At 35.0% G+C, this 27,870-nt stretch overlaps 1 protein-coding gene across 1 annotated transcript; it reads right to left on the bottom strand.

Moving 5' to 3' along the window:
- Positions 1–418: 418 nt before the first annotated feature.
- LOC110455641 (DBH-like monooxygenase protein 2) lies at positions 419–27,238 on the bottom strand. Its single transcript, XM_021505886.1, has 9 exons — positions 27,198–27,238; positions 17,051–17,246; positions 16,729–16,861; positions 16,433–16,531; positions 13,128–13,307; positions 11,530–11,696; positions 7,319–7,562; positions 5,435–5,531; positions 419–1,421 (listed from the first exon to the last, which is right to left on the bottom strand). The coding sequence occupies exons 1-9, from the start codon at positions 27,227–27,229 to the stop codon at positions 869–871; spliced, it is 1,701 nt and encodes a 566-aa protein (XP_021361561.1). The 5' UTR covers positions 27,230–27,238; the 3' UTR covers positions 419–868.
- Positions 27,239–27,870: the final 632 nt, after the last annotated feature.

Below are 27,870 nucleotides of genomic sequence, written 5' to 3'. Positions count from 1 at the left end.
TGATTGTAGGGTTCGGTACCTTTGTGTCTGTTTTCATGGTAATTACAGCATACGGACTCTTGGACGGTATACCGCAATGATTGGACGTGGGGTCTGAACTCAAACATTATTTAAAACGACATAACATAGTTATTTGAGGTGTCTGACTATGTTAAGAGATTACAGGACATGTGATCGGTGTGTGATTGTATATATAAAAAAAAACCGACACACACAAACAAAAACAAACAAAACAGACCCACACAAACAAAAACAAACAAATCAGACACACACAAACAAAACACTCACAAAACAGACACACCCAAACAAAACCCCCACAAAACAGACACACACAAACAAAACAACCACAAAACAGACACACACAAACAAAACAGACACACACAAACAAAAACAAACGAAACAGACACGTAACAATTAACGTAGGCGCAACCGCACCCCTTTCTTTACAGTATGTAGATATATGATTGGAATTGACAAAAAAATGCACCGGTAAAATAATTTATACTCAAAATGAGCAGCAACCCGTGTTGTTTTTACTCCCAGTAATAAAACTTGAAACGTTTATATTCCTTATGCAATCCAAGGATTTTAGCACAATAAATATACACACCACTTCTAAGAATATTGCAGAGGGGGAAAATGTCCGTTCAAGTCTCACAAAGATTAGTAATTTATCAATGAACCACCTGAACAGATATATAATGTGCATAGCATGGTCCAGCACATCCTCGATATCCAGGGGTTATGCTCACTTTCGCTCTCTGCACCCCTGGAATATGTCATAGCAATTGTATTGTTGTCGAAAGAGGAGACGAGTAAGTATTCTGCTATTTAAAGTATATCCCCCACTGTCCAGTCGGCTGTAATTTTATCCGCGCCCAATGGTCCTGTCGCTGTTCTTCCCTGAGTCACACTGTGTCTGACAATAATCCAGTTCAATCTCCGTTTTACAAGAATCGACGGCTGCCCATATTTCCATAAAGTGTGACGAAATCTCTATGGATATTTGCCGGTAAAGGGCGTATATGCTTCCCTGGAAACACTTGTTACTCTCTAATATACCCTTTACATATTGTTTGCATTCGTGTGTACAAATATCGAAGGGTTTGCAAAGTTTCTTGAGGTTTTTAAAAAGGGCTACGTTTTCTGGGTTAAGTGGATTGGCATTTTTTTTAATGTTGCAGCCGTTTACCAACGGGAAGTCTGATGAAAAGTGTTGTATTTTACACAAATCTATGTCCTGCACTGACCAGCACGAATGTCCATGTAGGTTTTGAGCTGGGAAGACAAACAGAAAGCCTAAACACATTTCGTCTGTAGTTCCCCCTCCTATAAACGTCGTCCTGTCTTTACCAACAGTTCTGTAAGTACAAGTTATCTTGATTTCATCTCCCGGCTTGAATTCGATAGGAGTCTCCAATCTATGGCAATAAAATAATTTTTGATTAGAAATAAATATGTTTCCTTCTGATATGTTTGTTGTTCTTTTATTTGTTATATGAAATCCGGGTCATGGAATGAATGTGGGGCTACATAGACTCTGACTCTGTAATCTGAACGTTTAGCTTAATGAAATAGTGGTCGTACAGTTATCTGACTCCAGATTCATGAACGTTTCCTAACGTAACTAAATTCGCTAACTTTAAATTTTCCATAGGAGAAGGCCTTACTGGAGCTCAGCGAAAAGATTATATAATTGAAGTGTTTCTTAACTCCAATTATGTATTCTTATGAAAACAAGAGGCCCAATGGGCCTGCATCGCTCACCTGGTATTAATCTCACACTTGTTATCTTAAAAGTGGACTAAAATACAGCTACAGGCAGAATATCAGTATTTGATTCATAAGAACCTATTAATAGATTTAAACATATGACGCCTGTGACCTTGAATGTCGAACAAGGACATAAGGTTGAACAGAGTTTATAGTCTTCCAACCCATTTGCTTATAAAGAAGTCGTGTTAAGGTTTTTAACATATTTGACCCCTGTGACCTTGACTATATGTCAAGGTCATTCATTTGAACAAACTTGGTAGCACTTCATCCCAGCACGCTACAGGCCCAATATCAATACCCTGGGCCTTTTGGTCATTGAGAAGAAGTCGTTTGAAGATTTTATGACATTTGACCCATGTGACCTTGAAAGTGGGTCAAGGTCATTCATTTGAACAAACTTGGTAGCCCTTCATCTCAGTATAAAACAGGCCTAATACCAGTACCCTGGTCCTTTTGGTTATTGAGAAGAAGTCGTTTGAAGATTTTAAGACATTTGACCCCTGTGACCTTGAAAGCGGGTCAAAGTCATTCATTTGAACAAACTTGGTAGCCCTTCATCCCAGCATGCTACTGGCCAAATATCATCACCCTAAGCCTTTCAGTTATTGGAAAGAAGTTGTTTAAAGTAAACAATTGACGCCGGACGACGGACGCCGCACCACGGCATAAGCTCACTTGGCCCTTCGGGCCAGGTGAGCTAAAAATCAGTTATAGAATTCGTATAGGTTAAGGAATGTTCGTGAAATTTTAGCAGGATTTATCAACCACTCATAACTAAGTAAAGAGTTGATAAAATATGCATTTGTATCGAAAAAAGAAGACCTCCTCCTCCCTTATAAAAAAATCAAATATATTTTCAAATCCGAGACATCTCGACCCCTGGTAAATGAAGACGATACTTTCCTATGTTTTGCTATTTGCACACCGAGTCAGTAAGTGAACAAAGCGAGTAAATGTCTTGCTATATGTCACTCTCAATATCTCAAATGCTAGACCATCAATTTATGAATTAGCTACATTCTATTGTTAGTTTATGATGAAATTATTGAACTATTTTCACTGCCGTTTTATCACTTTATGCCATTTCCCGACACGTCCTGTAAAATCCCCGCAAAGATGAATTTGGAAAATTGATCTGATGTTTCGAATCCAACCAAAATATAACGTACACATGCATTGTAGGCTTGTCAGTGTATACTTGTGTGAGCGCTGATCACGTGTAGACAGAGGACTGCATTGTGACAGGTGCGCTACACGTACTCTTATATACATAAATGGTTTACGACTTTAGGAAATGGATGAATTTGTCAAATGGTATAAAATGACAGCTATAATGGCAGACTTGATATTAAATTATTGATAAGATTATAGTATAACATAAGATAATTATCAATAATTTAATCTTGCTTGTAACAAGCATTTTCATTGGTTTAAAAATTTATGTTATCAGCCCATAACATAAAAAATGACGTCACCTTTTGTAACGTCGCCTTTGATTGGCTGATACAGCAGCGCAAAAATTTCTAAGAGAAAAGAGTCCATCAATAACAGTGGATTTCCACAGGGATTGTGTATAGTAGATTAAATTAGAAGGATCAACTTGAATATATTTTTCATGTTAGGAACTATAATTTAATCTTGCATGTAACAAGCATTTTCATTGGCTTAAAAATTTATGTTATCAGTCCTTAACGTAAAAAAATGACGTCACCGTTTGCAACGTCGTTTTTGATTGGCTGATACTGCAGCGCAATAATTTCTAAGAGTAAGAGTCCATCAATAAAAGTGGATCTCCACAGGGATTGTGTATAGTAGATTAAATTATAAGGATTAACTTGAATATATTTTTCATGTTATGGAACTATAATTTAATCTTGCATGTAACAAGCATTTTCATTGGCTTAAAAAAATATGTTATCAGTCCTTAACGTAAAAAAAATGACGTCGCCGTTTGCAACGTCGTTTTTGATTGGCTGATACTGCAGCGCAATAATTTCTAAGAGTAAGAGTCCATCAATAAAAGTGGATCTCCACAGGGATTGTGTATAGTAGATTAAATTATAAGGATTAACTTGAATATATTTTTCATGTTATGGAACTATAATTTAATCTTGCATGTAACAAGCATTTTCATTGGCTTAAAAAATTATATTATCAGTCCATAACGTAAAAAAATGACGTCGCCGATTGCAACGTCGCTTTTGATTGGCTGATACTGCAGCGCAATAATTTCTTGTTATATCTCCATAACATGAAAAATATATTCTAGTTAATCCTTAATTATAGACCAGGTTCGTTTGGGTAATAGGTCCTTTCGCTCATTCGGCGTAAAACCCTACAAGGTTAGCGCGGGTAAAGGAGGGAAGCAGCCAGAGCTATATGGACCTATTAGTTAGGTAAGAATAACGGGATAAGCGAATACTGAACTAATAATCAATATCTGTTTATCTGACACAGTGAATAGGGGTAATATTAATAATACACAATAAATCAAAATACTCAAACCAATTTTATAAAACAAATAACACAGCGATGTTATACCTAATAAAACATAATATATACATAATGTAGATGTATACATGAGCACATAAAAGTAATACACCAACCCCTAAGTATCCTCCCACAACCAACCCCTCCCCCCTTCCAACCCCTCTCCGGCCCATACAACTAGCACTCGATACAGCCCATAAATATATTGGCACAATTCTTTGATACCCATCACTTCTTTCAATCTCCCACCCCTCCAGCTCCAAACAATGTTATAACCAAATAATAACACTAACCCCCACCCCCACCCCCACCCAGTTTTTCTTTTTACCCATACTAATAATCACACTATACACTAAAAATTATAAAATGTCGGAACGATGAACAGAATTAAGTGAAAGACAAGACGAGGTTTTTAAGAAAGAGGACATTGGTCAGCCATATTTTCAGTGACGAATGATGAGGAGAGGATTACATTAAACAGACAACAAAAAACAGCACATGCATGACTCTAACCACTAACCACTAAAGCACAGTCCGGCGGGTAGGACTATAAATGGTGGCCCGTGTGAAAACTGTCCAATCTCGCAAGAAAAAGATCCCTCTGAGTTTTTCGTAAACGCCGGCACAGAGGATAGGGTAAGCTTTATTCCAATTTTTCGACCGTTAGAACTAGGGTATCTTTATTAAGACATTTATAAGGACTTTAAATTACATATTATACAAACCAAATGTACAGAATAGTTAGGAGCTGGTGTTCATGTTGGCGGCTTTCTACCTCACTACCTGTCCAGACTTGGTGCTGCTAGTGTTAGGATAAGGCAACATTAGGCCTCGGAGCCGTCTTACAAAAATTAGATTTATACAGTAAATACATATAGGACAGACGGCTCCTTCTCTAACCTGTCCCCCTCTTCTATCCCTTCACTCCATACTTTATCCCTCCTACCGATTTTCCTTTCTTTTCTTCGTCTGCTGGATAACCGAACTACTCGGTAGTGAAGCGGACGTAAAATCTATCAATCAATCAATCAATCAATCAATCAATCGGCGGACTTGATATTAAATATTGAGATTTTACTATAACATAAGATAATTATCATTACAGACCACGTTCGTAAATCAGGGATATACCTCACCTGAATTCCACGATTATATAATATTTACTTACGAAAATTCAACGAACTTATCGTAGGCATATGAGTCATCGTTTGTTATATCCCTGACCAGCAACCCGTCTCTATATTGCTGGATCCTTTCTTTTCGTCCTGTTTAATTGGAAAAATGTGTTTAATTATTTAATATTGATGATATTCAGTTAATAATTAAGGAAAATTATTCCTACGACATCATTATTGAAAAGTCAAAATAATTATGTATTAAACTTTTGTTCTTATATGGATTTTTTGAAAAAGGAGTTAATGGCATAGTAGAAAATGCCAAAAACTGTATGTCCGTGTGTTCGTTTTTGTTCTATAATCGGTCAAAGATACCAATTCAAAACAAAATGTGCTTTTAGGTGATTTTTTGGGTTTTGACCATTTGCAGAACAAATTCATACGATTTATTCCAAGTGTGTTATCAGATATGTATGAATGTTTGTACAATTGATGAAAATATTATTTTCTTTTAAACTATGGAAGTAAATTTCTTAATCTTATTCTTTTAACTCAGAAAGCCATTTTACCATTTTTTGCAGATTAAACGCTTGATTTAATAAGTTCTGCTATTAAACTTTTTTTTAAATATTTTATGAATTAAAAGAAAATGTGTTTCTCTTTCTAAAACATCCACAAAAAAGGGGTTCCGTGTGCTTCTTTTTTTGTCCCATTATCATTTGTGTTATTGTTTACCTTTTTTAGGGTTAAAAATCAAAAGTGCTTCAGTTACATTAAAAGGTAAAACAAATATAAATAATGTATAATTTTCCAGTTTGTTGCATATTATTTTTATAGTATTAATTATTATCAAGTTGTACACCAAAATTGAACCTGCTACAATTAAAAATGGCGACACAATGACAACTTGATAGATCAATCTAGTGTCAAAAAAGGTGAATATTTTGTTTTTTTTGAAGCGAAAGAAATACACATTAATACACATTTTCAAAACGGCCGCCGAATTGGTAATTTTTTTAAAAATTCTTGGCATCAGGCAACAGGCATCTAGTTTTTTGACATATTTTTCAGATGCGTGTTTGCTAATAAACTTGATCAGGATTTGTTGCATATTACAAAAATCCGTTACACCAGATCAAAACGAGACCTGAACGTGATTGAAACCTCAGAAGAGTACATCCTTAACTCTATTGAAAGTCCAGAAACATCTGGTCACATGACCACTGTTTCCGTGACATCATGGTTACAATGTAGCAACCCCACCATTACAGCGACGTCCTCAATTTATACGACAGCCGCCTTGTTGTTGTCGTTTGGTTCATACAAGACGGGTTTTGCAGACAATGAAGACATCCTAAAAAAAAGGTTAGTTCTTACCTTTGTATTAGAATGATGTTCTGCACATATAATTAGAGCATTTAACTGCATTTAACATTTGTCGCCCGGTTACATTTTTTTAATCGCGACCATTGTTTGGAAAGTGTTCGGTCCGATAATGGCTGTCTACGGCTGTTCCAAGAATTGGACCATTTAGGTTTTGTGGCAGCAGAAAATATAGATTAAGCTCATCCGAATAATTAATAAAAGACAGGTCGTATGAGGAAATGTAAATATAACGATTGAACGTCTGTCAGATTGCAGTTACAGCCAATATGAATGCAATCTGGGTGACAGATAAATAATCATGACGTCCTCATTCTATTTATCTGTCACCCTGTTTGCATTCATATTGGCTGTAACTGCAATCTAAAAGACGATTAATCCTTAATTAATGGGTCAGTTTCCGTAACAACCCTGTGAAACCAAATTGCAGTTGTTTTGAAACATGTGTGTTTATATTGAATTAATACAGTGTATGATATAAAACAACTATCTTATTACCTGTCTAAGTGATCAAACGCATGCTAATCTTTAGGTGACAAAGTTTAGTATCTCACCGAGGTAGTGCATGTGATTAAGTGCTTTTGTTATGTAGACTGGTCCAGACAAGTATCGCGAGGTACAGTCACTTCTACACCATGCTTCTACTTCAAATTCTGCTTCACCAGGAGGAATATCAGAGTGGGATAAGCCGATCTCCCACATTTTAAGGTCATTTGGCCGGTGATTTTTGGTGTAGTACAACGTCATTCCGGAGCTATCAGTGTAGTCGGAGCGAAGCTCAGGATTGTTCCAGTGAATCTACAAAATAGTGGAAGATACTCAAGCACGTAAAAAATCCCTTACATTGGTATCCGCGGAACATGTAAGTCAACATGCAGACTTCAATGGTCAAAGCAAACTTTGTGGTTGCTAAAGGCAAACTTTAATGTACTGATGAGACATACGACCTTCTTACAGGTTCTAAATCGAGCTCAGTCTAGCATATACATTGTATGTCGATGAGAAACAGAAATCAGAAATATAAACCAAAATTGTGTGATTAACTTAAATACTTTTTCATCAACAAGAACGTGTTTTTTTCTCTATGATATACATCGCCTCAATTCCCTAGGTTAGCTCTTTATAATCTTAGTTATTATTAGTACTACAAGCACTTATAATACATCATCAACCTCAATTTCACTTAAGTCATTTACAGCTTTTCTTTTATTTAGATTTATCAATTAAGCTCTGTTGTTGTTTTAAAACAACAGGAAAAGTGATTACAGTGCCTCTCTTCTTTCTTATCTTGCAATTACTATTTCACCACCTTACAAATGTAACTGTTCGATAGCTCGGAATGTCGCGGACGGACAACTTTATAACACAAGGTTTTGAGAGATGCCAGCTGATGAAGATATTTCATTTTATTGTCGCCATCACGATCTCATTTGGAAATTATATATTATTGTGCAGTTTGCAAGTCTAAGTTTTTCCATTTCGTCCTCGTTCCTCTTGTAGTTCCGTTATCCCCTTTTAGTTCCGTTATCAGTCCCCGGTTCCCACTTTGAGGACGTGGCATTTCTCGGATTTGACCTAGTTTTGACCTAGATTTGACCTAGATTTACATGGCGGGCGTCGTCGATGAGACAGCAGACGCCTTCCCTTCCAGAACACATGGTCTCATCATTCCTGTCTTTTTTAAAAAGATGTGCGCTCCAAGTGCGAATGAACATATGAGCGCACGATGGACGAACGATGTGTGATACAAACCTTGTTGGTGTAAATTCAGGAATGGCTCAACAATAAATACAATCTAAATTTAATTTAGAAATAACGTTTTCATATTTTTTTACAATCGACCTAAGTCGACACGTGAGCAACACATACTGGAAATAATCATATACATATATTTATAATTGCCACTGTTTCTGAATCGATAACGTAAGTGTAGGCAAGTCTGTTTAATTCTCAATAACTTGAGTGTAGAACGTGATCGAGTTCACCGCGTATGAATATATGTAAATATGGACAGACTTCTTTCCACAAACCTCGTGTCAATGTTTACAAACAAAGGCTTGCATTTAGACTACCGTGCTTTCGAGACAACAAATGATGTCGGGTTCGAGACAAGACAGATCATGTAAAATGAAGCTAGTGTCAGAAGCTACAGTCGCGATTGTTCGTCGATACAAAAACGCTCCACCAGCTCCACTCTCTCATCTATGAGTGTCGGACAGAAACGAGGGCTATCGTTCCTAGAAATGTAGATCTAATTTCTCGTCTCACAAATGTACACATCATACAGTGTACATGTCATCTGTACAAACAGCAATTTCAATAACTACACATTCAACTTCCACCAGGCCTAGGCTAGTCACTATCGCTCGACGACAAGGTAGCACTATCTATTTCCCGCCTTTGGGCGCATCACTTTAAAAAAATAGACGTCCGCGGTCTTTAGTATTTTATACTAAGTATTTTGCCCCAGTACCTCAATTTCATACAAATATAAAATTATTTATTCCATTACCTACAAATACAATTATGAAGATATTGTATGAAGTTAAATATGGATATTTTATATGAATAAAAATATTGAAATATTGAAATGGAGGAACCTTTTTATTTGTTGTCACGGATAAAGTTGACGGGGTTTAGCTGTCTGTCAACGGCTTTTACGAATGTAGATTACACAAGGTAAATGCTTGTATCCGCCTCTTTTTATGATGTTATTGTTAAAAGAAAATATTGTAAATATAGGGATTAACCTTTTATTTTGTTTAGTTTATGAGATAATAAATCTAATGGAGCAGTCGGTAAATTGTTCGTAAACGCGAAGATTTATTATCTCTTAAAAAACAAAACAAAATAAAAGGTTAACCCTTAAGTAAACATAGCCAACCTATACATGTATATTTGGACCGAAGTTCACCTCACCCGGGCACTCACGCAATTCGCCGAAGAGCGAAAACGTTAGGTCAAGATAAAGCAATTACCAAATATCATGGGTGCATTTGTGCTTTTAATATAGTCATACAGAATTTCCAATCAATTCTCTGTGAGAGGCACACGACATCCACAATATCCTCTGTAGTTTATTTCTCTATTCTGTTACCTGTTATCTAATATTGATTCGCACGATGTTTAAACGCTAAAATAGGTGCGGTTTGTGGTTAACTAGCTGTAGCTTAAGAATGTACTCCTCTGAGAAGTCAAAAAGTTCTTGTATTAAACTTTTTTTTCTAATATGGAATTTTTGAAAAAGGAGAATATGAGAAAATAAAAAATACACAGAAAATTGCGTGTCTGTATGCTCGTTTTTTTGTTACAATCGGTCAAACATACCAATTCAACAAAATACTTTGCCCATTGGCTATTATTTATATACATGTTTCAGAACACTTTTACCCTGCCCATTGGCTGTTATTTATATACATGTTTCAGAACACTTTGACCCTGCCCATTGGCTGTTATTTATATACATGTTTCAGAACACTTTGGCCTTGCCCATTGGCTGTTATTTATATACATATTTTTAGAACACTTTGACCTTGCCCATTGGCTGTTATTTATATACATGTTTCAGAACACGTTTATCTTACCCTTCGACTGTTGTTTCTATACATGTTTCAAAACACTTTTACCCTGCGCATTGGCTGTTTTTATATACATGTTTCAGAACACTTTTACCCTGCCCATTGGCTGTTATTTATATACATGTCTCCGAACACTTTGACCTTGCCCATTGGCTGTTATTTATATACATGTTTCAGAACACGTTTACCTTTTTGACCTCAGTTACATTAAACCTAAAATGACGAAATTGACATGTGGTTCAGTTTGGCTTCCTTACAAAGACAAACAGATTTCTATACAGGTAATTCATCTCTTTATTTTTCAAATCATTATTATGTCTGATCGAAATTTTGCAGTAGATTTCACTTAAATTTGATACGTAGGGATATGATAACAGTCTGTTAATGAATTAGATGGCAACCAGAAACTATATTATGTTTAGGTGTCGACTTTTGATCATATTTGATATTTAGAGGTTTTCGGCACATTGAACTCGCGTCTTCCAATTTTGCATCATCGATGTTACCTTGGGACCCTGTAACGACCGCCTTTACAGTTACACCTTCAGTTTGATATTCTAGGTGATACAATACAGTCATACATATAACTCAAATTGTTTTTGAAATGCATTTTTCTCAATAATTTCCAAGAATGATAATCCAAGGTTTCCTTTTTGGAGGGAGTTACTTTCAGTTGTTCTAGATTATCTCAATGAAAGCTATCATAATAAATTGGAATGTAAATTTCCTTTTAATGGCAGGTATAGATTGCTGTTGATTTTGGACGCTTTGAGATAACTTAATTTACACAAACAATAATGTTTATTTAGCATAGGTTGTTAAACCATACACCTATGGGATTATCGTTAACCGCAATTGAAAGGAAACAGAAATTCCTTTAATTAATGAGGGAGGTGAAAGCGATTATTTATCAACAACCCTTTGCTATGTTGAAAGAGCCGTGCATGGTATTTTAATATCCAAATACATGTATATTACACCAGAGCTTTATAACTGGGAATTAACACATATGCCAAATAATATTGAATATGTTAACACATAGACAATGTGTATTTGGGATATTTCTGAGATGTCTCTTCGCTTGGTTTGTGGGATGGACTGCAACTTTTTATTGAACACATAGAAAAGAAAGAACATCTTGGAGTGATTTATTTGAATTTGCTGTGTATGTAAAAATGTGTCTATACCTGCAATACGACTTGTCTGATCCCGATTTGTCCTATTCTCACTGCCGCCTCCTTGCCATAACAAGTTCCACTGGAGCCGATTCCCCAGCCAGCGAGGAGATTCTTACACTGGGTCGATTTGGACATACCACATGACCTAGGTTTGGTCATGTCCTGAGTAGCCGCGTCTGAAATATGATGCGCCAAATTTAAAATTAACATTTTTTAATGATTTACTTTTAAAATCAAAAGGTAGCTGACTCTGCTGGTGGACTATCAGCCCTAGAGGTTGGTCGTACTCTGCTGGTGGACTATAAGTACCCGAGGTTGGCCTTACTCTGCTGGTGGACTATAAGTACCCGAGGTTGGCCTTACTCTGCTAGTGGACTATCAGTACCCGAGGTTGGCCGTACTCTGCTGGTGGACTATCAGTCCCCGAGGTTGGCCGTACTCTGCTGGTAGACTATCAGCCCCAGAAGTTGGCCGTACTCTGCTGGTGGACTATCAGTTCCCGAGGTTGGCCGTACTCTTCTGGTGGACTATAGGTACCCGAGGTTGGCTGCACTCTGCGAGTGGACTATTAGTCCCCGAGGTTGGCCGTACTTTGCTGGTGGACTATCAGTTCCCGAGGTTGGCCTTATTCTGCTGGTGGACTATCAGTCCCCGAGGATGGCCTCACTCTGCTGGTAGACTATCAGTCCCCGAGGTTGGCCTTACTCTGTTGGTGAACTATCAGTACCCGAGGTTGGCCTTACTCTGCTAGTGGACTATCAGTCCCCGAGAATGGCCACACTCTGCTGGTAGACTATCAGTACCTTAGGTTGGCCTTACTCTGCTGGTGGACTATCTGCCTTAGAGGTTGGCCTTGGCCATGTGGATGTTTTTCAGTCACGATTCACATAAAATACTAATACAGCTAAAAATTGTAAATTTTAAGTGTCATTGAGGTCATTTTATTAAAGCAATAAACTGCATAGAGGTGGTAAACCTATTTTGCTAATATCCATAGTAATACTGTCATCGATGTATGAGCGCAGGGAAAAGTAAGTATAAATATGGATAAAATGATGCTGATTAAATCAATGCTATAACAAATAGCGATACTGCATTTTTTTTATTATTATTATTTCTTAGACGGACTCTGACTACTAACCAGTACGAAAAGCGGAACGATTTCGACATTCCAATTGTGAACTTTACCTTTCTTGCGAGTAACACCCTTTTATTCCAATGTTTTAGTGTATTCGGTATTCAAGAGCTTGGCATGGTCACTAATAGTCGCCATTATGATTTCGTAGGGATATAGGGAATAATGCTATTTGTTTGTCATATGAAGGTCGATTTGTTTTATTATGCTAATTAGTATGTATTTTTGTTTTGTTGCCACCACCTGGGTTCTCGGTGTGAGAAATGTTATTCCTTGGATTTTACCTAGATTTACACGAGGGCATCTTCGATGAAGCAAATGACGTTTACCCTTCCGGAGGACCTGGTCTTATACGTTTTCAAGAGTCTCCATGGAAAATGTCATTCGTTCACATTTTACCTAGTTTTATCGATTTTGAGTTTTGATTGTGGTTTTGTTGACGCTTCGGTAATCTCTTGTTGCTTTGTCTTACCTGGATTTTCACAGCCATATAGAAGCATGTGATGCATAACATTCACATTGTCGATGTATGGTTCCATGGCAACAAAGTGGTAGTCGCCGTCTGTCGGTAGGTCAAAAAACATACACAAGTAGTTTGTCTCGTCAGAGGGCACGGCGGTCTCAGGAAATCTCAACGTGATGTTCTTCATTCCTAAAATGTACATTCATCCTTATTGTCGCAATTTGTACGCGTTCATACAAAAAGATGTCTGTAAATAGTGATGAGAGAATAACTTACCATGCCTTTCATAAAAGGTAGGATTAACGCCTATAGAGATTAAACATTAGCGTCGGCCCCCACTTGGAATTTCAAAACAATATAAATCCAAAAAGGTATGGGTATAGGAAGCTTAAATCAGAAACGGTTAGTTTCAGAATTCATTTTATGATAAATGGGACCTCATTGACTTACAACTGTGTTAAAGGTGTGGTAATACAATTCTCCTAGAGCATTTAAATGACAAAATTACTATAAAATTATATCATCATCGTGTGCAACATATTCATACTGTTATTTTGATACCGAATATTACATTATTTCAAGAAAGAATTGTTCTTTTTATTGAAGATTAAAGCAGAAAATATGTGAAATTTTATTACTAATAAAAGTTGACTACCAAAAATATCTTTCAACATCAGGAATTTCAAAAATATGACAACCGGTAAATTTGTCATATAACACTTTTGATTCCAAAAACGTAAAACAGAGCTTTTTCCACTTTTTCTTTAACTTATGTTTCTTCATGACCAAAGGTCATTTGATCTTGATATTTGACAAGCAGGTTGTTCATGTGAATGGATTTAAGTTTTGTAAACGGTGATGATCACAAAAATCAAATGTGCTAAAACGATTTTGTATAGGAAGTCGGACAAGGATATCTTTCCTTGCTTTATTTGTTAGGAGTTAACGGTATATTTTAATGTAATGTTCATTCATTTTGTTTAATGAATAGCAATAAGCAAAAACAATTAAAGAATAATAACTAGAACTGTAAGCCAAGGACTAACTAATATCCCAGCTCCTATATAAACCAGAACTGTAAGCTTAAGGCTAACTAAGGCAAAGCATAGCAGTAATTATTCAAATACATATGTCAATGACATACTTCCTGTATTCCCTCTCTATGCCAAACGATACTTCCATACCAAATCGTGTTAGCCCAGATGAACCAGTTTGCTGAATCGTCCTAGTAGTTAAGAAAGAGTTGTCAAGTCATTTTTTTTAACAAAGGGTCTAAATGAAAAAAATACTCCCCTGATGCACGTACCCATCAGGGGGTAATTACCATATCTGTAAACATTCATTGAAATTGGCCCCATAGTTTTGGAGGAGTTGACTTGACAAGTATTTTTCAACAAAGGGCCATTACTCCTAAAAAGGGTCAGATTGAACAAAAAAATACCTGGATGCACACCATCAGGTGGTAGTCACCATATCTGAAAACTTTCGTTGAAATTCACCCCTTAGTTTTGGAGGAAATGTCCGGACAAGGATTTTTCAACAAAGGGCCATCACTATGTAAGAAAAAGGTCAGAATGAAAATATAATGCCTGGATACACAACTGCAGGTGTTAGTGATCCTATTTTGGAAACTTTCGTTGAAATTGGTCCACTACTTTAGAAGTAGTTGTCCGGACAAACGTTTTCTACCGACGGTCAGGTGGACGGACAAGCTGATTCCAATATCCCCCCTCCCTGACTTCTTTGCGGGAAGTATAGTCAAGTGTATAATAGTTTTAATATTAAGATTTTTTTTATTGTTTTTATATAATTGCATATCTTTGTCTATAACACAATCATAACCTTAAATAGTTCTTCAGAGGAAAGATTACTTTGGTAGAATACATATTCATGAGTTATTACTGCTGCACATACATTTAAAACATGCGAAAATAATAAAGTGGTTTGGTATGATACAAACACAGAAAATGTATCGGTATTTACCATAATAAACATTGATAATCAAATTTTCAAGATTATGTGAAACTGGGCATTGATCATGTTTGCCTTGTCAAAAAATGTACTTTACCGGTTTTGACATTATATAAAAATGATTCTGTAGACAGAATAAATATATTGGTAGTTTTTTAAGAAGTTTAAAATATAGACTACCATTGTACCTATATATAGGCAAGTTGACAATGTTGGTTTTATCTTAAATTTTATGAAGTTTTTGCATACTTTTCCTATTAAAAGTATCACTACGCTTACTTCAAGTATACCAATATGTCATATTTAGTATCAAAATAACAGTATTTTTATACACTGTACACTTTCATAATTAGTCAATAGGCCTATCCTATCAAGAAATATGCATTTAACACAATTTTCTCGAATAAAAGTTCGTTGTCACTGCTTATGTATATATAGAACCAGGTATACATTTCTGTTCATATTAATTGGTGTAACGATAAATACTCCAATGGTTTGCTATTCATCAGAAAATTGTTTTAAAACCCTTTTCTCGTTTCTATGATATTTTGGTTATGTATCACTTGTTACCACGGCAGGATAATGAACGAATGATGAAATGATGTATAGTCTATCTCCAAGTGTTATGACATACAAATAAGAATGAACATGTGACGTTTGTGACAATTAATTTCTTTATGCATGTAGCTGATGAAGCTGCAAAGCTGCTAAAAAGGGCTCCAGATTGTATGACGATTCACTTTAGAAGTAACATGACTTTCAGTAACAGCTTTCAGAAAATTATGGGTAAGTGAAATCGAGACATTTGCAAAGTTGTCCTAATTCAACATGAAACCTCTTCAACGGTAGAGGGAGATATATAAAATGATGTTTACGCTTACATGACACATATGTATCTACTGATATATGACAAAGTATTGTAAGCTACTTCAGAGCATGTCTTCCATAAAACCATGCAAAATGGTAATAAACGTCCAGATGGATGTTTCTGATATAACGCAAACAGTTTGTTTACTGTAAATGATAACATATCAGAGTTAGAAATAATTCATAATTCATTTTCAAAATAACATTCGCCTGTGATATTTATCTGTCATTTTGTTAGATAACTCCCGTCACTAAACCTGGTGTTATGCAAGGAGGTCCACTACAGTTATCAGTAGCAATTATGAATAATCATTTATGCAGATATTGATCATTTTTATGTATCTACATATGGCAAAAGAATACAAGAAATCAAAGTGGGGGCCAAATGTTGACCCCACCTTTCATCACAATGTTACAGTCGAAATATTGTGTTTGGCTGAACATAAATATAATGGAAATAAAGTTGTGGTACTAACCAACTTCGCTAAGCGCATCACATTGCAGATCTCCGATCCGACAGTCGATCCAGTTGTTGACTGCTTGGCAGGCGGGAGCTGAGTGTGGGGTGCAAACACCTACCAATAAAACAACAGCTAAATCACGCGTGTCAATTAGACCTAAAGTTGCGGTCAGGTGCAAATATAGTGAATTTTCATTTCGATACCAAACTATCAAATTGGCAACGGAAAGATGAATTGGCAATATATTAATTTGAGACTATTCATGTGTATAATATGATAAAATCAATAAAGAAGTACTGTGTATAACAGACCTGGGTGACTGATGTCAATGGTGACCGTTGGAATATTTCCTTTGGTCCATACACAATCCGGGTCTCCGAGTTCTTCCCCATTAGTTTTTCCATCTTTGTCAGAGTCCATCTCACACAGGAATTTTGTCCACTTCTGTTAATACGTAACGCGAGGTGTTTAAACTGTTTCAACAAACCTTCAGCAGTTTTAGCGGAAATAATTTATGGTAAAACACGTTCTGCGTTCGATATTAAGATTCATTGGCATTAGGGTTATTCTTTTCAAAACAAACGCAATGTGTGTGTTTTTAAATGCATTTACAATTCATTTACATTAACGTACCATTCCAGCGTTCTTAAAGTCCAAACCAAACGGATTTATGTCACCTCCTCCGTGGGGGTCCAGATGCCCGACCCCTCCCCATATGTAGTTAGCCTTACACGGGTGTGGCACCCCTCCTCCATTAGGAATCTCGTCCTGTAGATGTCGGTATCCCCATACCGTAGACGCAAACAACACACTGATCAATACCCGCATTCTACAAAACCAAAATATTGACTTTTACAATTCAATCAATAGGCCTATCCTATCAAGAAACATGTATTTAACACAATTTTCTCGAATAAGAGTTCGTTGTCACTGCTTATGTATATATAGAACCAGGTATACTTTTCTGTTCATATTAATTGGTGTAACGATAAATACTCCAGTGGTTTGCTGTTCACCAGAAAATTGTTTTAAAACCCTTTTCTCGTTTCTATGATATTTTGGTAATGTATCACTTGTTACCACGGCAGGATAATGAACGAATGATGAAATGATGTATAGTCTATCTCCAAGTGTTATGACATACAAATAAGAATGAACATGTGACGTTTGTGACAATTAATTTCTTTATGCATGTAGCTGATGAAGCTGCGAAGCTGCTAAAAAGGGTTCCAGATTGTATGACGATTCACTTTAGAAGTAACATGGCTTTCAGTAACAGCTTTCAGAAAATTATGGGTTAATGAAATCGAGACATTTGCAAAGTTGTCCTAATTCAACATGAAACCTCTTCAACGGTAGAGGGAGAGATATAATATGATGTTTACGCTTACATGACACATATGTATCTACTGATATATGACAAAGTATTGTAAGCTACTTCAGAGCATGTCTTCCATAAAACCATGCAAAATGGTAAAAAAACGTCCAGATGGATGTTTCTGATATAACGCAAACAGTTTGTTTACTGTAAATGATAACATATCAGAGTTAGAAATAATCAATAAACAATTATAAATTATTTATCTATTTTTAGTAACAGTTGATATACGAATTAGTTGAAAATCTCAATTGAACTTGTCAAAAATTGAGAAAAAACATGGTAATAAAAGTACCTTGGAAAAATACAAGACCAATTGTTTAAACATAATTGAAGAGTTAGATGATTGTTTACAGAACATTCAAAAATTAAAATTTGAAAAAAAAAATAAAGTGGAACTTGTGTTGACCTTTCAAAAATTGGCATTTTGCCAATTTTTTTTTAAACTTTTAAAATTCATGCGACTACTTTTAGCAAAATCACTTAAGGTAGTTTATACAAATGGATAGAATTAACTGTTTAAAAAAGATAAGTAATTAAAGTAAATAATATAAAAAAATAGTGATGGCAAATTTAATTCAATATAGCAATTTATGGATGAAATGTGCATACATTTGCACTGAAATTTCACTTTTATTTGTAACTAAATTAGGATTTAATGCCACAATTTTGACATTTTTACAGTTAAAATGAAAATAATAATATCGGGCTTTAAAATAAGTTTATGTTCTTTGAAAAATGAATGTGTTATTAATTTGATTCTTCAGACATAATTGGTATTTTATTGATCCTTTTGATGTTGCAGTAGTGTTTTATTAGGAATTTCATGCTTAAAAACCTTTATTTGTGAATACATTTGATAAGAAAGTATAAAGAATAATTCAAATGTAAAGGTAAAATAAGATGTGGTATCTAAAAAAGTACATGTATTTGTAAAAAACCCAGTGTATTATAAGAAAATAAATGAGCAACAGTATTTGAGTACTTTCAAAAAGAGTTATTTCCCTTTCCTGAACTCTTCAAAAACAGTGGTGCAGACAACAACAAATGAAAGAAATGTCAGACTGCAGACAATCATGGCTAAATGTGATTTCTCCAACTTTTCTTATATACTATGTGAAAAATCCACAAGATGAAAATATTTTATGTGGCGCCCGCCACTTAATTATCTGGCGGCCGCCACTTAAATTGTCTGGCGGCAGCCACTTAACTATCCAGTCATTTGACAGCGAGGTCGCCGTTTACAGCCATAAAAGGGGCGAACCAATAACATAAAAGACAGGTATGCTTGTGAATTTGGTTTTCATTGCGTAAAAGTTTTGTACTAATATAACAGTTTATTATAATCATAGATGGAAGATAGGCCAAATTATTACAAAGATAAAGTGATGAATACATGTGGATATGGGAGGGGAGATAATTCACTCGGTAACACTAAAATTGATGACGTCACACGCAAAAAAACCACATGATGAAGTGATGAAGATATGGGGCCGTAGGTTACTTGAGTTGCTAAGGCGCCATCTTGGATCCAAGATTGCGGATTTCCTTAGCAACCACACCCCAGATCGTCATGTATTCATCAATAAAGTAACGATATATGACTATGATATAAACCTAAAGCTAAAAGTGCTACATCACCTACTGTTGTAAAGATAACGGCTAGAGGTGGCCCTGCCAGTCCTTCGTCCAGCCTCCCGACCGGCCTTGTCAGAATACATTTATTAGTTCTCGCTCTGCATTGATAATGAAATCAAACCTTTTACAATTGTTTTACAGAGTTATATATACCCATCCTCCCGACAAATACCACGTGTTATAACGCTATCGTGACGTCACAGTTTCACCCATCGCCACTGACGTCTCATTTGCTATGTTTTGTAGACCAAGTATCATAATGACATTTTTGTGGAAGATATGATAAAACATTTTTTTTAAAACCGGTTTCTAATGAAAACAGAACTGCATCCTCGTCCTGGTACAAATGTAACACTCGAATACGAGTTACTTCCCTTGCATTGTTATAATTAATTAATGAAGGGACTTAAAACCCGGCTTTTCATAAATTTCTACGCATAATCTGTTGACTTATCCTTTTGCTAATATATGTATAATACAAAGCATTTTTTTCTGTGAAATATCAGAAATTTTATATTAAGTAAATGGTGAAAATATACACTTTTCTGTGTAAGTGTTACTCCCCCTGACTGAGCTCACACAAGCTTGAGATATTTTGTTTTCAATGTGAAAAGGTTTTTTGTTTTCCTGTTAAACATGGTATTACAATACAGACTGTATTCTTCAAATAGTTCGTTCTCTTGTTGTTGTCTGCTACAGTGGTCATCAATATTTTGTTTGAAAAGCAATTGTTAGGATTCTAGGCCTATCATGTTGCGGGGTTGACCGTTACACTATCCAAATCGGCTAACATGTCTAGCTGCCGGGTGCTCCTGAAGTTCAGCAATGCATTAAGTATTACCGATGGCACCTGATCATAGTTAATTAAGCGTTCCGATCAGACGACAGAGAAATATAAGACAGGTATTTGCATTGGTTTTTGCGTTTTTAAAAAGAACTCTGAGCTTATGAATGAATTATAATTCCAACACATGCTATTATGCTGAAAGTCTTCTCGAGTCGGAGCAGGTTTCGTCAGTCACCTAAGCCAGGATTCATTAGGTTACTCGGAATAGGTCTAACACTAGTAACAGCAATTTGATTCTTCACAGACAGGGCTCGTACATTTATTGTAAAAAAACCGAACAATGAATCGATTCAGTAAGACAGTAGTAAATATGTTGTTTATTTAAACAATAACTGGTTGTCTGGATGTAATTATTGTTGATATAATTACAAGTGGCCTCTGGCAAATCCCATAAAACCCGCTAGGGTTTTTTGGTAGATTTGCTAGAGGCCACTTGTAATTATATCAACAATAATTACATCCAGACAACGAGGAATTTTTTATATTTACATATTTTTCTTTTTTAAGACATATTCCTAAAACCATTTGCCCTGCCTCAAAATACATTTCAGTCGGCCATTTTGTTTGTTTACATGTTCCTACACCTGAAACAGGCAGTTGTAATTATAGTCGAGCAGTTGTAATTATAGCCTATATAATTACACTTGCCCTCTAACACTGTTGTAACGGGACGGCGCGGGGGAAAATGTAAATATATACATGTAACCGACCTAAAACCTATATAACGAATTTGTCACACTGCAAATCCTTTCAACATGCTGTAACGTGACGCTACCCCAAATTAATCCAAGTGTACCTACCCACATCTTCGCACAACAGAACTTGTATAAAGAATATGCTATATAAAGAATACGTGAAGGTCTGACGTCGCAGATAGATATCTATGACGTCATATCAACACATATGTCTGGTATAGCCTATACATTGTTGACCCCGCGGTGTGCTCTGAACCAATTGGAATGTGCAAAAATGCAATAATAGTAATAAATGTTAATATCACATTATAATAATAATAAAAGATGGTGGAAAAAGGTATCGTTATATTTACAGATGGTGGTCATGGTTGTGCAAATGACAAACAGTCCTACACGGTATCGCCTAGTATAACTACAAACGAGACAAAATGTTGGGGTCAAATACTAGAAATCAAGTGGAAACAATGACGGTAACGGAGAGAGAAAATCTGTGATGTAAATAGACGGAGCAATGTAATTAACAGACGCCTCCGGATGTGATTATAGTGGAGGTGAGAGTGTAAAGATAGTATTGTTAATATTTTTGGTCGTAAACTGTTACAATTGTGTAAAAGTACCGGCCTTCGGGTATGCAATGGTAGATCGCCTGGTGATAACACGGGTAAATTTACTTTCTACAATCACTTGGGGTCAAGTGTAATTGATTATGTTCTCATACAAAAAGATTCCTTTGGTATGTCACTGAATTTAATGTGCTTGATTTTAATGAATGGTCTGACCATGCGCCAATTAATTTAAAATTTAATATAACATTCAGTCCAATTGAAGCACATGCAAGTGGTGATAATCTTGTAAATAACGTTAAAAGTAATTTAACAATAAATACATATAAATGGAACGCTGTTGAAGAAGCTCAAATGAATAGTAATTTAGATGAGAACATTAATTTATTACATAATATTGTTAATGAAATGCAGTGCTCTGTTGTCTCAGTAGATCACGGTATTGATCGTTTTTCTTTTGTTATAAATGAAATATTTAACCCATGTTGTCAATCTTTTTCTGCTCAACCATATGACAGTAAATTAAAATATCGTGCCCATAAACCCTGGTTTGACGACTGTACAAATTGTATCGACGCAGTTTATGTTCTTTTAATTCCGACAGAACCCCTGCCAACAGGTTGTCTCTTGTCGAATCCAAGCGTAAGTATAAGCGGTATGAAAGGTTGGTTAAATGTAAATATTTTAGATCAGAGGGAGACCGTTTAAGTCTGTTTCGCAGAAAAAATCCTAAACTTTTTTTATCGATATTATAAGAAAAAGTCGGACTGTCCCACAAACCATTTGAATCTTGGAGACTTTTTCGAACATTTTAAAGCTGTAAATAGTGGCCATGATGTTGCTACAGATAATCCAAATACTTCAGACTACGACAATTCACAGATTTATGACGAATTAGATCATCCTATAACAGATAAGGAAGTAATGAGTGTTTTAAAAAGCGCTTAACGATTTTTTTGTCAAACATAAGGAGACATTTGCCCCCATTCTCTCAAAACTATTTAATGTTATTTTTGATATGGGCGTCTTTCCTTCAATATGGTCCAAGGGTATCATTTCCCCTTTGTTCAAAAAAGATGATGCCAACGATACAAATAATTATAGAGGAATCACATTGGTAAGTTGTTTGTCTAAATTATTTACTAGTGTTTTAAACAATAGACTGCCAGGTAAAGAGTACAACATCGTCTCCGATGCCCAATTCGGATTTATACCTGGTTTTGGAACTAATGATGCTATTTTTGCTTTACATGGTATAATTAAGAAAATGCTTTCTAAAAATCGTAAGCTTTACTGCTGTTTTGTTGACTATCGTAAGGCCTTCGATAGTGTGAATAGAAACAAATTATTTTTGAAACTTTTTCATAATGGAATCAGAGGAAAATAATAAAATATTTTGAAATCTTTATATGAAGGTTTAAAGTCCTGTGTGAGATATAATTCTGAATTGTCTGAATTTTTTTCGTACTCACGAGGCTTGATGCAAGGGGAGGGGTTATCCCCCTTCCTTTACTCCATGTATGTGAATGATTTTGAAAATGAACTTATTAATACTTCCTGTGACGCTTTTATTCTTAAGAGATATTTTCTCTTTTTCTTCTTATGTATGCAGATGATACTGTCCTTTTCTCAGAATCTGCCTCTAACTTGCAGAAAATGTTAGACTCCTTTAAACAATATAGCGACAAATGGCAATTGACAGTCAATATGGAAAAAAACAAAAATTGTTGTATTTCGTAATGGCGGAAGATTACGAGCTGGCGATTGTTTTTACTTTAATGGCAATGAAATAGACATTGTTGATAGATTTAATTACCTTGGTGTACTGCTCAGCTTTAATGGTAAGTTTACAAAAACACAAGTTACTATTGCTGAACAAGGTCGTAAATGTATGTATAATGCGTTAAGAATTTGTAACAATTTGTCCCTCAATGTAGAATCTAAACTTAATGTTTTTGATGTCTTTGTTTCCTCCACTCTTAATTACGGTTGCGAAACATGGGGTTTCAATATTGCGGACAAAGTAGAAAAAGTGCATGTTGATTTTTTAAAAAGAATCCTGAATGTAAAAAACAGTACGCCATCTTTTATGGTACATGTATATTCGGATTTAGGACGTCTACCTTTGCATAGCATCAGGACGTGTCGAATAATCAAATATTGGTTGAAACTAATTAAATGCGACAATTGTGTTCTTAAGTCAGTTTATGAAGATATGGATGAATGTAATCACAGAAACTGTAATTGGCGCTGTCAAGGTAGAAATTATTATTGTCTTCTGGTTTTGATAATGTCTGGTTAACTCATTATGTTGATAATGAAAGGGTATTTTTACATTGTTTCAAGCAGCGTGTGACAGATGTTTTATTCAAACAAGGAATGAATTTGCTGAAAGATCATCGAAATGTTATTTGTATAAATTCCTGATAGATAACTTTACGTTATAATTTTATCTAACAAAGTCTATTCCAGATGCGTATCTTAAACTTATTTCGAAATTATGACTTTCATCGCATCAGTTTTATGTAGAAGAAGGTCGGTATCGTAATATTCCGAGGGCGAATAGGTTATGCCATTATTGTAATCAAAACCAGGTAGAGGACGAGTTCCATTTTGTTCTGATTTGTCCACTCTATGTTTATATTCGTAAAAAGTTCATTAAAAAGTATTCCTGGAGCCGCCCATCTTCATATAAACTTGTCCATCTGCTGGCTGTACATAACAGAAAAGAGCTGAGTAATTTAGGAAAATATCTGCAATCAAGTTGGTTAGAACGGTCTAGATTCCAACCTTAGGTTATTGTGTTTTTTATCACACTAACATTTGAGTACTTGTTTATTTCCAGGTTAACACATATTGTTTTGTCCATCTCCTGATCACTACATCACTGTATACAAATTGTATGCCTGTTTTTTGTTTTTTATAATTAACATACTCTTTGTTGAGCCCCGGTTATTAAGAAAATGTTGTCACCTCATCTGTTTTCCGATAGCCATATTACACTTAGGTGAGGTAATTTTATAAGAGCTGTCCATCTTCCGATACTTTATTTATCTTGTACTTTATAATAATTTAAAGAATTATACTGTCCATTTATACATGCGATGTACAAGACTATGCTTCATTCATGATGTTATAATTATTTGGTATTTCATATCACTGATGTATCAATTATACGTTGCTATATATGCTTATGAGCCGTAAGGCTTCAAGTTGAATAAACAATACAATACAATACAAAGGTCAACCAGGATAATTATGACTACATAACATCGGAGTCCCTCGGGGCAGTTCCAGTCTAGTGAAAGCTGGTTATTAAAGAAACTAAGTGGTATCAATTATTGTGAGATGGAAATGTTTACGAAAGACAGATATAAACACAGATTTATTTGAATGTTAACACAGAACAAGAAGTTTGCCTCGGGTAATTTCCTTTGTAATTAACGGTTTCAAAGGGAATGGCATAGATACAATGGCTACTGTGTTCTTATCGAAAGGACAATGTCACACATGAATATTAAATAGCATCTAGTTGGAATAAGGAACACACTTGAAAAACATGTTTAAATATTATTCATAACCCGCTTTCTGCAAAAGCTTTTTGTTTGGTGACAACAATCTATTTTTTTAAAAATAAATTTGAGCGCAAAAAAACCCCCAAAAAAACCCACAAAAAACACAAAACTTAATCGGAACTCTTTTATATAAGTTTTACTGTACAGTAGATATAAGCTGTATGTGGTGTACAGAAGTTGTACCTATCTGGTTATGTTGTGATTATTGTGTTGTATACGTTACTCCTTCCTTTAACAATCTAAGAGATGTTTGTAGGTATCTCTCTATTCTCGTCTTTCGTCCTACATTACCTCTCACTTTATACAATATTGAAATATGTTGTTTTTGTCATTTGTTGTCATTTGTATGCATTGTTGTGAATATTTTCGAGTGTTGCTCATCGAACTTTCTATCAAAGAAACATATTTGAAGAAGTTTCCTGACTTGTTAAAGGAGTTTTTCACATTTTTGAACGTTATATTATATATTTGTTCCGTGGCAATACTGATATAATATGTTTAGGCTGAAATGGTATTCCATGATAGATGTATTATCAATACCTCCAACAACAGGTAATCTCCATAGAATTAATGATAAATTAAATGAATTATTAAATAACAATACGACAATGTAACCAATAACGAAACTAAAGACATTGTAAATTCAATTAGTGAATTGTTCAAAGGCTCTGCTTAGCAGGATTTTGGTAGCAATAATGCTTACAGGAAACAGAGGTTGAGGGGTGATAATAAGCCTTGGAATAATAGGGAATGTCACTTAAACAGAGTTGAATTTAATAAAGCCAATGCCATATTTCACAAAGTAAATAATTTAATAAATCAAACTAATCTCAATAGAGCTAGTAAATTTATAAAAAAAATCATTGAATAAAAGAAATTATCAGGAGAAATTGTCAACCGAGTTAAGATATACTGCTAGAATGGATTCAAAACAATTCTGCAATATTTTGAATAAATGTGACGGATCTGTAAAAAAAGGTAATGCTGATATATGTATTGCTGAATTATATGAATACTTTAAGATCTGAACAAGTCTGTCCTTGATGATGACGATTTTGAGCTGGAAAATCCTGATAATAATATTTTTAATGATTATCTGAATGGTGAAGTCACCGCTGATGAAATAAATTTTTCTTTAATCGATTTGAAAAATAGTAAAGCTTCTGGTATAGATCAAATCCTAAACGAATATCTAAAAAGTACAATGGATGTATTTTTACCTAATTATCAAAAAATATTTAACTTTATTTTGAATAGATTGGTATTATAAAACCAGTATACAAAAACAAAGGCGATACCAAAGATCCGGATAATTATAGAACGATCACTTTGGTAGCGTGCATCGGCAAAGTGTTCACTTCGGTTATTAATAATAAAATAGAGAGAAAAAATTTAACTTTACTTCAACAAATAAAAATGCAAGGATTATTTAATATATTTAATGTAAAAATTTACACAAAAGTTTGTAGATTCCTAGTAAAGCTTGACAAAGTATTAACTTAATTTCTGTACAAGGTTGTGTTCTTTCTCTATGTAACTATGTTATAGTCAATTATTATTATTTGCAGAAAATGTTGTTACTGTGTACTTATCATCACATGCCATGTGTCATATTTACTATAGGTGTGTGACTTCTTGTTACACAAGTAAGTGTGTCGGAGTGAATGAATAAAACTTGAAACTTGAAACTTTAACAACTTCACATCCAGACAAACAGGAACAAAGGAAGACATAAATGGCATTCAACACATACAGTAACTAAAATGATAATTGTCTGGCTATATATATTTCCGTTTTATAAACCGTATAACGGGATATTTACTCGGGCTTAAATTGAGACGTTTTGACCAACATTATAAAATTTAATGCACACGGATCATACTTCCGCATTCAAGTTATTGACCCGCAAAATCGAGAAAATATCATCCCCACAGAAATATCCTGATATACGGTATTACTCTATCAAATACCTATCATCAATCATAAAAAATATACGTTCATTACAATCGATTTTTTGATTATAGTGTACAATGTAAAGATAACAATGTAAGAATCAACCACTTTGAAATAATAAACAAACCTACCCTGGGTTAATCACAAACCCGATTCCTACCATCTTCTCCTGTTGTCGTTGCACAGAATGAATTCATACAGACGGAGTACACGATTGGGTATATAACATCGAGCTAGTCACACTAAAAGGGCCCCGCTCACTATTTCAATTACATCTCGTAACACAGATAAAGACATTGCCCTGCAGATATATACACACTGGTAATGTAAGTACCTACGGCCTCGGCAGAAAGACTACAATTGACATATACTCTTGAATCAATCTGTTTCGTCATATTGTCAGTTTTTTCTTTAACAGCCGTTACCACAGTTTGTAAGGATTGAATCCTGTTCTGCTGAGGTTAATGACGTCTAAACCTCAATGGATCCTAGTACACATTTTATTAACTGCGAAACACTTTGTAACGTTTATTATCATCGCCCAATGCGATTTGTATACCATAAAACTCCACAGAACAAAATTCGATCCTTATTTTACACAGGATTTTGAGATTTGATACCTTTTTAAAATTTCTATTATATCGTACTTGTGCAAGTCTAATACCATCGGAGGCGCCGAGAAAGTTATCGTAGTAACAAAACTAGTTAACTAGTATCGATTACGACGTTTAAAAATTTATAACAGGCATGATCCGGTTAATGGCGGTCATGTTTAAAACGTCTCCGAAGAAATTTCAACTATAT

This window comes from Mizuhopecten yessoensis, unplaced genomic scaffold (assembly GCF_002113885.1).
Source record: "Mizuhopecten yessoensis strain PY_sf001 unplaced genomic scaffold, ASM211388v2 scaffold8335, whole genome shotgun sequence".
Classification (NCBI taxonomy): Eukaryota; Metazoa; Mollusca; class Bivalvia; order Pectinida; family Pectinidae; genus Mizuhopecten; species Mizuhopecten yessoensis.
This window is presented reverse-complemented; position numbering and strand designations above follow the sequence as displayed.

Coding starts and splice junctions, on each gene's coding strand:
- LOC110455641 (XM_021505886.1), bottom strand. CDS start 27,229: ATGGTAGGAATCGGGTTTGTGATTAACCCAGG. Junction 5,532..7,318: donor TAATCACATGCACTACCTCG/GTGAGATACTAA, acceptor CCAATTAAACAG/GACGAAAAGAAAGGATCCAG. Junction 1,422..5,434: donor GATAAGTTCGTTGAATTTTC/GTAAGTAAATAT, acceptor TTATTGCCATAG/ATTGGAGACTCCTATCGAAT.